An 11,416-nucleotide genomic window follows, 5' to 3' on the forward strand; every position below is an offset into this window, starting at 1 on the left:
ACCACCGTTCAGATCTGCAGCCACGGAAGTCATCTGCGGCGTTCCTCAGGGCTCCTCGCTCAGCCCCACCCTCTTCACCGTCTACATGAGCCCCCTTGCGGCCATCGCACGCCAACACAACCTCAACATCATCTCCTACGCCGACGACACCCAGCTGATCCTCTCCCTGACCAACGACCCCGCCGCCGCCAGAACCAACCTCCACGAAGGGATGAAAGACGTAGCCGAGTGGATGACGACCAGCCGCCTGAAACTGAACTCAGACAAGACGGAAGTCCTCATCCTGGGCTCCTCGCCCTCCGCCTGGGATGACTCCTGGTGGCCCCCCGCCCTGGGCACCGCACCCAAACCGAAAGACCACGCACGCAACCTGGGCTTCATCCTGGACTCCTCCCTCTCCATGACCAGACAAGTCAACGCCGTCTCCGCGTCCTGTTTTAACATCCTGCGCATGCTACGGAAGATCTTCCGGTGGATCCCCACCGAGACCAGGAACACGGTCACCCAGGCCCTCGTCACCAGCCGACTGGACTACGGCAACGCCCTCTACGCCGGAACCACCGCCAAGCTCCAGAAGAGACTCCAGCGGATCCAGAACGCCTCAGCCAGACTCATCCTCGACATCCCCCGGAGCAGCCACATCTCCGGACATCTGAGAGACCTGCACTGGCTCCCCGTCAACAAGAGAATCACCTTCCGTCTCCTCACCCACGCACACAAAGCCCTACACGACCAAGGCCCGAGCTACCTCAACAACCGCCTCAACTTCTACGCTCCCAAACGCCACCTCCGATCGACCAACCACGCCCTCGCCGCCGTCCCCCGCATCCGAAGAGCGACAACAGGAGGAAGGTCCTTCTCCTACCTGGCCGCCAAGACCTGGAACACCCTCCCGACCGACCTTCGACTGACCCAAGACCACCTCTCCTTCAGGAAGAAACTCAAGACCTGGCTGTTCGAGCAGTAGCGGCACCCCACCCCCACCCCCAAGCGCCTTGAGACCCTCCGGGTAAGTAGTGCGCTCTATAAATGCCTCGATTGATTGATTGATTGATTGATTGATTGATTGATTGATTGGATACGAACTAGGAAGCAAGCAAATTGAATCCTTGCTGAATCTTTATTTCTGTCAGGAGCGCTTCTCAGAGTTGACAATTCTTCTTCCTCAAGGACAACGGTTGAAGTGTGCCGCACATCAGGTGCACATACGCGAAACTGTAACTCTATTGAAAACAGCTAAAGAACTAGAAGGCTAACGTTACCCTCTCATGCGGGCGGCATCTTAGAATTATGCAGGAAACGGCTGGAATAATATCTACTAATTTAATAACTAGAATCGCTTAGCCACCTGTTGAATCCAGCTAAGAGGTTATTTCCTGCACAGTGCCTTCTGCCCAACCATAGGATTCAAACGAAAACGGCTCACAAGCGGATAGATTTTCTCTGTCCTGACACCTCATAACTTTCTCTATGATGTGTTGCATTGGCTGGAAGTGGTAATTTACTGAATTACACTAGTTACTGCATCTTGTGCTTCATAAAGTGCTTCCTGAATATTACTGCATTGCTATTGAACGACATAACAGAAATATTGAATGAGTAGTACTATCTCTTGAACACAGAGTGCACCCATTGGTATGAGTAGTTCAGCTTCATGACACAGTCTGTACCAACTTTAGTCCTGGGTGGAGTTTGGGAAACCCAGAAAACTGCAGCACAGTACATGGAGTTCCGCATGCCATGGAGTACATTAGGTCATGCTGTTCGGGCTGATTTTTACCGCCGAGTGTTTGTCCCGCACTGGAAAATCAGCACGAATGGCACCATGCACAACGCAATAGGGCACAGATTCTTTCTGCCACTCAGATAGATGTTCTACTCTAATGGCAGCTTCCTCAACGCGAACAGAAGGTTTCTCAATGCAAACAGTTGCGGCCATCTGCAACTGCCCACATTGAGAAATCTTACTGGGAGGTGACTTGGAGTAGGATTTTCCTTGCTTGCGCTTGCCAACCTAATGATGGCGAGGGCGAGGGAGGGAAAAACTCCAGTCCTCGGAACTCTGTGCGCTACACAGAGTGGGAAAAACTGCAAACTCCATGAGCGGAGCGGAATTTTACGCTCAGGGCTAACCAACTTCACCTTCTCCTCTGCACACTGGCGTGGAGCTGGTTGTCTCCCGAATGTGCCTCATCTGCTGAAGCTTCTCGCCTACACCATGGATGCTTATTGCTCTAGAGGATTACAGCGCAGCTTTTATTTCAGCTCTAGTGTGAGAGCACATTGCATTCCAGGAAAGATTAGAAGTTGTAGAAGCCCTTAGTGACTGAGTGGCACCCACATACTTCTAGGAATGGCCATATTATTCAGGGTTAACAGTCCTTTGTACTATGACCAAGCTCAGAGTAGCATTCAGTCTGGCTTCTTTAGACATCTGGTCAGAACCATTGCCGCTTGTGCCCATGTAAATATTATGGGTAAAACAATTAGTAAACTGTTTTGCAGCTATCCCAATAAATATATCAGTTCCACTCCTTGCAGGGGATCAAATGCACAAGTTGTTTCTATCTCACCCTGCTGTTGACTTTTGGCATGTTACTGGTGGCACATGGATTTCAGCACGATTTCTGCAGACCAAAGACATGCAAAACCTCAACCAGAAATATTGTGAATCGGAAACTAGTGGTACTAGTGCTGAGAAACAATTGCTGTTCATTGATGTGGATGTTCTGATGTTATAGCTTAATTGGCAGCAACTGTAACTAACAACGAGCTATAAAAAAGTTACATTTTAGTGAAAAGAGATTTCAGATAAATAAACTACATTATCTGAGTGATAATTATTGGTATCTTTAACAGAAAAAGTTTCATATAAAACAAGTAAAATCAATTAGAAACAAACTGCCCTTTAAGTTGATTACCGTGCTAATTCAATATCAAGCAAAAATGGAAAAGAAAGTGAGAATAAGTTTCTTGTGGTGTGTTGCTTCTCTTTGACCAGCGCATAAATACAAACATGAAAGGACATTGAAAACGGTTTTATTGGTTTCAAAATCCACAATGTAATCCTCGGGGGGAGCAGAGCGAAGCAGTCTCCCCCCGCGGATTTTCGCCCGGTGGTACAGACCCAGAGCGATGACGCGTTAGGCAGGGCAGCGCGCGCGAGGCAGTGCGTAGGAGTTAGTCAGGAGCGCCATTTTAGGCTCCGTAGTTGAGGCAGGAGCGTTTTTCGGCGAGGCGGGCCTCTCCTCGTGAATTGCAGGCATTTATTGGTCTAATTCAAGGCGGACATGATTACTCAAGAGGCACTGCAGGAGGCGCTCCGCGTCATAGCGGCAGCTGGCAGGAGTGACCTTTTGGCAGCAGGCACCGGCGACGCAGCTGACCCCCCTCCACCTCACAGACCCCCGAGGAGACAGGCGGCGAACGGAGTCAAGAGAGCCATTGATGCGTGCAGGCAGACGTCAGCCTCGAGGAAAGGTCCGAGGAGAGCGCGGTCAGCCAGAGGGGCTCGGCAGGCAGCGGGGAACGTCCGGCAAGCAGGTCTGTGGAGGGGTCAGTCTTCCCGCTCCTTATCCCCTGCATTGCTACGAGGGACGGGCTGTGTGGTCAGGCTGCCGGGTGAGTTGGCTACTCCCCCATTTGGGAGGGAGGTTTTTGAGGTGGGTGGGCTTGACACAGGCACCCAGCGAGTGGGGGTGGGCAGGGGCAGACAGGCCAGAGCAGCTACAGTCAGGCCGCCCCGCCCCAGGCCAGTGCCAGTATTTACAGGGCCACAATGCTTTGAGGGCCGCAAAGAAACAGTTGGCCCCATTTGTACACTCCCCCACCCTGCCTTAGTTACTCAGCCCTCCCAGCCCCAGCCGCTAGTGGATTATTCGAGTGGCAGTGATGAGGAGGCTGCGGGGGGCGCCTGCACAATTATGAATGTACCACTCGCCCCGGCCAGGCCCAGGGAACAGGACTTTGAGGATGCAGAAGATGTTTTTGGACTTTCAGACCCCCCCAATGAGGACCTTTCTGAGTTTTTCACAACAGGGCAGGTAGGCTTGCTGCCACAGGAAGATGGGGAGGTTTCTCAGATCAGAGATGCGGTTTTGGCAGAGCAAGGTCAAGACGATTTTATACAATACATGTACGATAATGGGCTGGAGCACACCAGGTTCAACAGAGAATATATTTTTCCAGAGGCGCGCCAGGCACCATTAGTTTTTGCGCCAGATGAGACAGAGTTGGGCCGCAGTTTATCAGGACAGTGGGTGTGGGTAGAACATGCCTCCACTGCTGAAGCACAGCGGAAACATAGGGAAGTAAGGAAGCCCAGCAGCAAGGTACTTCTAGTAGACGGGGCAGATAAGGTGTCAGGTGGCTCTGGAGCGGAGCAAGGTCAGACCACGAATACGACGGGTAGCAGGAGAGCGAAAGGTAAGGAATTTGCGAAGGACAGAGCGGCCACTGACCAAGGTGGTTTTAATGTGGAATTTATGGCGGATCCACAACAGGCGGACAGGTTTTTGGAGCGAGAGCCTGTTTTTGATTGGGACACTTATGATGGGGGTGTAGGAGATGGTGAGCGTCCGGGAGGAAGCAGCCAAATCTTCGCTCCACAAGGCACAAGGGAGAGTATAGCGACATTTCCACAGCAATTAGAGGAGCGAAATGTTAGTAAACAACTGAGAAGTTTTCAAAAGGGACAATCAACTGTAGCAGTGGGCTCTGGGAGGAGGGCAGGGACAACAAGCTCTGTTCAATCGTTACAGGTTCAAGATGAAGATGGGGACTCTGGAGTACAGAAGGAGAATCTCGAGCGGATCTCTAAAGAAGAACTGAGACGACGCGAGGAACAGCTTCCCAAGGGTAAGCCACGTTGGTGGGGGGCATGGGATGTCTCTTCACAGGTTAGGGGTGAAAAGGCTCCGGACAAGGTACCGCAAATACACAGTAAAGCGGCGCCTGCACAGGCAAGTGGACAGGTTGGTAAGTCAGCCCACTACATTAGCCTAGAACACACGGAAGATAGTTCACCTATGCCAGGTAGGCTGCCATACATGGGTGTGTCAATGCCGCTAGGTACCCACCTGTCTCACAAGACAAAACTAAAGATATGGCAACATGACTACGTAGATGTTTTCCGTTTGCTACACAGAGATGTCCAATCTAGAGAAGGGTCCAAGGAGGAAGAATTAGAATTGGCAAGACGTCCCAGGGTGCCGAGAAATATAGACAATTGGTCGTCTGCATTTTTAATTTTCTCCAGCATTTATTGTGAAAAATATCCGGAAAGGGCAGTTTCACTCTTTAAGTACATGGATGTGGTACGCAAGGCCCACATGCATTTTGGTGGTTTTTCCTGGTTAAATTATGACGAGGAGTTCAGGGCCAGGATGAGCATGAACCCTTCAAAACCTTGGGGTGATATAGACACAGAATTATGGTTGCAATGGATGTCATCCTCTCAGCTTACGGAAACCACCCACACAGCTAGTGGTTTGCCGGTGGCGTACCGGCCCTTTCCAGGGCGCGCCGCCCAGGGAGGGGCGGGGACTGCCACAAGGGGGCATACAAGCGGATTGGGCTCCTGCTGGAACTACAACAGGGGGTATTGTAACCGGCCATATTGTAGATTCAAACACGAATGTTCCCAGTGCGGAGGCAGACATATGCTATTGCAATGCCTTACGCCTGCAGCAGACACAACCGAGCATACCCCACAACCACAATTCCAGGCAGCCAGGGGCAGGGGAGCTCCACTCCCTCCTATACCAAAAGGCTTTTACCCCAATTAAATGGGAATTGCTCATCCCTTGGCTGGATAGGTACCCGAACAGCGAGGCGGCTGCCAAACTTTATTGGGGGTTTAAGGAGGGATTTCGAATTGGTTACCAGGGCCCCAGATACAGGCGTTGGGCGGAGAATTTGAGGTCTGCTAGAGATTTCCCGGAGGTGGTGGGCAGGAAGCTGGGTGAGGAGGTAGGCTTAGGCAGAGTAGCTGGGCCTTTTGAGGAGATGCCGTTTGTTCATTTCATGGTGTCGCCGCTAGGGGTAATCCCCAAAAAAGCGGCGGGCGAATTCCGCATGATTCAACACCTTTCGTGGCCGGAGGGTAGTTCTATTAATGACTTTATTGCTGATGAGGATTCAGCAGTCTCGTACACTACAGTGGACGAGGCTCTAAAAATGGTACGAAGTTTAGGAGAGCAGGCCGAGCTTGCAAAATGCGACATTCAATCTGCTTTTCGATTAATACCGATACACCCCTTAGATTTTGAGCTTTTGGGCATGCAGCTGAATGGTTATTTTTATTTTGACAAGGTTTTACCTATGGGATGTGCAGTTTCCTGTGCCCTTTTTGAATTGTTTAGTTCATTTCTACAGTGGGTGTTTCAGCAAGAGTGTAGGGTAGGCAAAGTGTGCCATTACCTTGATGACTTTTTCTTTATGGGACTGGCGAAGTCCGGACATTGTGAGAGGGCGTTACAAGTTTTTCAGAATATGGCAGAAGCATTTGGGGTGCCTTTGGCACGAGACAAAACAGAGGGGCCCAACACACAGATTACTTTTCTTGGAATAGAGATCAATACAGTGGAAATGGTGGCACGACTTCCTAAGAAGAAGTTAGAGGAAATTAGGTCATGTATTCAAGAGGCCCTTCAAGTAGAAAAATTACAACTCAGGCAAGTACAAAGACTATTAGGATACCTGAACTTTGCGTGCAGAGTAGTGAGGGCAGGAAGGACTTTCTGCAGGTTGTTGGGTATGGCCATGTCAGGAGCAACTCTGCCACACCATAGAATCAGGCTCACCAGAAACATAAAGGAGGACTTAAGGATTTGGTTGTTATTTTTAGCGGATTTCAATGGAGTGCCATTGTTTTTCATCGAAGAAAGTATGAAGTGGCAGGTGCAAATGTACTCAGATGCGTCAGGTTTACATGGATTTGGCATTTTTTGGGATGGGCGCTGGTGCGCTGAGCGGTGGCCAGAAGAATGGATTTCCCAAGGTCGCAGTATAGCGTTTTTGGAGCTTTTTCCCCTTTTAGTGGCTTTGCAGGTATGGGGCCAAGAGCTTAGCAACAGAACAATCCTTTTTCATGTAGACAACTTGTCAGTTGTTCACTTAATAAACAGGCAGAAAGCCAAGGACAGGAGAGTGCTAGGCCTTTTGAGGGCTTTCATGCTGTTAAGTCTGCGTCTGAACATTGTTTTTCGCGCAGCACACATTGCAGGTATCAATAACTCAATTGCTGATGCGCTCTCTCGTTCCCAGTGGGACAGATTTCGCGAGCTGGCCCCGGGAGCAGCAGTCAAGAAATCATCGGTACCTATCAGCATCTGGGCTCTAGGGGAATGAGGATACTACGGCTGGTGGAGAACTCAATAGCGTCATCCACTCAACGAAGTTATATGCTGGCATGGCATGAATTTCTAAGTTATGTTGACACTTATAACTTTGTACAAAGAGAAGAGATGTATATCCCCCTCATACTTGATTTTGTTTTACATTTAATTGACAGGGGTTTGTCACATAACACCATAGCGGGTAAGCTAGCGGGGATTTCCTTCTACGGACAATTGTATTGGGGCCGGGATCCAAATACCCATATATTGGTGAAGAGAGTTTTGAAGGGATTGCAGAGGGTGAAGGCGTCAAGCTCACACACAAGAGCGCCAATAACATTTGAATTGCTCCAACGTATGTTGGGGTACTTACACAAAGCTTGTTACAACGCTCATGAAATTAAGCTTTTTAGATTGGTAATGATATGGCTCTTTTTTGGAGCTTTTCGAGTTTCTGAACTTTTAGGTTTAAAGAATGATTGCGGCTTATGTGGCAGGGATGTGTGCTTGGAAGGTGACACTTTGAAAATATGGTTAGGCAAATCAAAAACAGATCAATTGGGGCAAGGGGTGTGGATACACCTAAATGTGACTCACATACAAGGTTGTTGCCCAGTACAAGAGTGGAGGGATTTTCAGTTTTTTACAGGTGTTCTGGGTGGACCAATCTTTGTGCACAAGGCAGGCGGTAAGCTTTCGAGTCACCAGCTGCTGGTAGTCATGAGAAGAACACTTTTATTGTTAGGTTTCAACCCAATGAATTATGCAACACATTCCTTTCGTATAGGAGCAGCGTCTGAAGCAGCCTGTTTGGGTTTGGGTTGGAATGCGATCAAAAGGATAGGAAGGTGGAGTTCTAACTGCTGTGCACGCTATGTAAAAAAATAAAAAAAATAAAAATAAAAAAGCACATATGCTGTAGAAGAAGCATGGACAGTAGTACAAACTAGAAGTTGTTAAGCATAAAGTTGTATGTTGAGTTTTTCTTATTGGGTCTGTTTTCTTTCATCTAGGAGACATTCGGGGTTTGAATCCGGCCAAAAAACAAATCTGGATCGTGGGACACTCATTTGTGAAATGGGCAGCGATCTTTGCGGATCATCAAATCTATGGAAGGAACCTTGGTATCCCCAGCGCTGGACATGAACTTTACTGGTGCGGTAAAGGGGGTATGCGCTGGGAGAACTTGTTTCCTCTATTGGCTAAGATAAGGTATGACAGAGGCGGTCCTGATATGCTCATTCTCCATCTAGGGGAAAATGACCTAGTGGCTTTATCGGGGCTAAGCATAATCAAAGCCATGCAATTAGATTTAGCTGTGGTTTCTAACAACTGGCTAGGGACCAGTCTAGTATGGACTGAATTTGTGTTTAGGCAGCAATGGAAAAATGCAAGGAGTCAGGCCGCCATGGAAAAGGCCAGAAAAAAGGTAAACAGGGCTATGAAGATCTTCTGTGTGGGTTTAGGGATCCAGACAATTGCACATGACAGCATCACTGGAAAAGACGGCCATCTGTTTAGGGAAGATGGTGTCCACTTAACACAGTTGGGGATGGCGTATTACATACTGGAGATCAGAGACATGCTATCAAAATGTTTGAAAGTTGATCTGTGGGTGTCTGCTAGAAGGGAGGAATAAAAAAAAAAAAAAAAAAAAAGAGCAAGGGCAAAGCAAACTGACATGGGTAACAACACACTATGATAAGAATGGTTTGGGTTTGTTGGTGGGGTCAGGAAAAATCCAAGGTTTTTCCTGTGTGGCGGAATAGGGGGAGGTCAAGATTTAGAGCGGACTTGACCGTCCTTCAGGAGAGAGGGTGGTGGGAGGTACAAGATGGGGGAAAAAGAAAGAAAGAGGAAAAGTGAAAAGATTTCGAAACATGGGGGTGATTTCAACGGAAAATAAGTTATATTGGTTTGGAACAATACCGTTATAAACAAACAAGTGCAAAAGAAAGGTTATGGTTTTGGCATAATATGCAAATTCATTGGTTTGAAGACAAGTGAAAATTACAACTGTTTATTGGTTTATGGATATAAAAATTGCCTGATCTATGGAATAAAAAGTGGCCTTTTATGCTATCCAGTGGTGTTGTCTCATTGTGTATGGGTCTGGATTATTCTGGGCGATGTAATCCTCGGGGGGAGCAGAGCGAAGCAGTCTCCCCCCGCGGATTTTCGCCCGGTGGTACAGACCCAGAGCGATGACGCGTTAGGCAGGGCAGCGCGCGCGAGGCAGTGCGTAGGAGTTAGTCAGGAGCGCCATTTTAGGCTCCGTAGTTGAGGCAGGAGCGTTTTTCGGCGAGGCCCGCCCACCCACCCCTGTTGACAAAATGTTAAATAATAAATTGTATACTGTTAACAAAGTTACTTATGAACATTAGATATGTCAAACAAGAAAGATGCCACATTAGGTCAGGCAATGGTTGTGTATCCTATTAGCTGAATTTGGCGGAATAGGGGGAGGTCAAGATTTAGAGCGGACTTGACCGTCCTTCAGGAGAGAGGGTGGTGGGAGGTACAAGATGGGGGAAAAAGAAAGAAAGAGGAAAAGTGAAAAGATTTCGAAACATGGGGGTGATTTCAACGGAAAATAAGTTATATTGGTTTGGAACAATACCGTTATAAACAAACAAGTGCAAAAGAAAGGTTATGGTTTTGGCATAATATGCAAATTCATTGGTTTGAAGACAAGTGAAAATTACAACTGTTTATTGGTTTATGGATATAAAAATTGCCTGATCTATGGAATAAAAAGTGGCCTTTTATGCTATCCAGTGGTGTTGTCTCATTGTGTATGGGTCTGGATTATTCTGGGCGAATGCTTGTAGGCAAGTGGTGGATATTTGTGGACCCCACAACCTTACTTTAAATCACGTGTTGTGCTGCATTCCAAATTTGAATTATTCCTTCCTCGCAGAATTCTAATTCAACAAGGTAGTACTTCTAATTATGTAGAGAAATGCTATATAAAAGAAATGTAAAAATTCCAAGGTGGGTGGATATGTGATAGAAAAATACACAAAATGTCATATAATGATGAAACAACAGAGATTTAAAATGGAATGGAATCGAGCGTAAATTGTAATTTGTGATGAATTGTGCGGTATAACAGCTGCCATAACCATGTGTTGGCTGCAGATGCATGCAAAATGTATTATAATTTAATTCGAGTTAAATACATCTTAAGCGATCTGCTACACGAATCACTAGTCTAAAAATAAAATCCAATCCAACACAGGATACAAGCTCTTGCTGATTTTGAAGCTAATGAACATGTTTTGAATGGCATTTGACTTCTAATGAAATAATAAAAATATAATGTCATTAAATGCAAATTATCACAAGCTAACTACTGATCTGAGCAAAATTAACAAGACATTTGCAGAACAGTATGAATCATTATAGACATATGATTTTTCAAATGACAGGGTCCATGAAAGCTTATGTCACGGGCTACAGATACCCTGCTGTCTAAATCAAGATCAGTTAATCTTTATAATTATTCATCTTTAGCAGAAATATCCCATCCTTTGATGCACTTAGGACATAGGATGTTTACAAAAATATGATCTCCACTTTCGGTGATTTTTACATAGATACTTTGACTTTTGCTGTTAGTAGTGGTTGGATTATTATCAGAAGAGGTAATATTGAAAGTACCAAAATTTGTAACAAGTGTTTACTCCAATAATACTAATAATTTTACATTTATATTAGTGTCTATAATCATATAGTCAACGGTACAAACCTAGCTCATTGGCTCAAATCTTGACAGCTTCGAACCCCAACTTTCACTTATTGACAAGTCACTTGGATTCACATTGGACACCAGCCTCACCTTGAAGGAACATGTTGGCAAATAAACAAAGACAGCCTAGTACAAGCTTTCTATTTCAAGGAAAGTGAAACCATTTCCTTCAACAAGATACTTCAGAACTACTGTTCAAGCCCTCATACTCTTGAACCTTGATGGATACAACTCCCTACACATGGCCTTCCAGCCCACCCTGCCAGTGGCGTCAATAGGGGGGTTGCGGACCGCACCGGGTGACACCAGCGCAAGGGGTGACACCAAT

General features: G+C 46.9%; 1 protein-coding gene across 1 annotated transcript; it reads left to right on the forward strand.

Annotated features, from left to right (window-relative positions):
- Positions 1–4,133: 4,133 nt before the first annotated feature.
- Positions 4,134–8,976, forward strand: LOC147697956 (uncharacterized). Its single transcript, XM_086933377.1, has 2 exons — positions 4,134–4,857; positions 8,351–8,976. Exons 1-2 carry the CDS (start codon positions 4,134–4,136, stop codon positions 8,974–8,976), a joined length of 1,350 nt encoding a protein of 449 aa, XP_086789503.1.
- Positions 8,977–11,416: the final 2,440 nt, after the last annotated feature.

The sequence above is a fragment of the Lissotriton vulgaris genome, chromosome 8, assembly GCF_964263255.1.
Source record: "Lissotriton vulgaris chromosome 8, aLisVul1.2, whole genome shotgun sequence".
In the NCBI taxonomy this organism is placed as follows: domain Eukaryota; kingdom Metazoa; phylum Chordata; class Amphibia; order Caudata; family Salamandridae; genus Lissotriton; species Lissotriton vulgaris.

Bases quoted from the DNA above. Each gene is read 5' to 3' on its own strand.
- LOC147697956 (XM_086933377.1), top strand. From the start codon at position 4,134: ATGTACGATAATGGGCTGGAGCACACCAGGTTCAACAGAGAATATATT. The intron at 4,858-8,350 runs GTAAGCCACGTT...TCTTTCATCTAG, and splicing joins CGAGGAACAGCTTCCCAAGG to GAGACATTCGGGGTTTGAAT.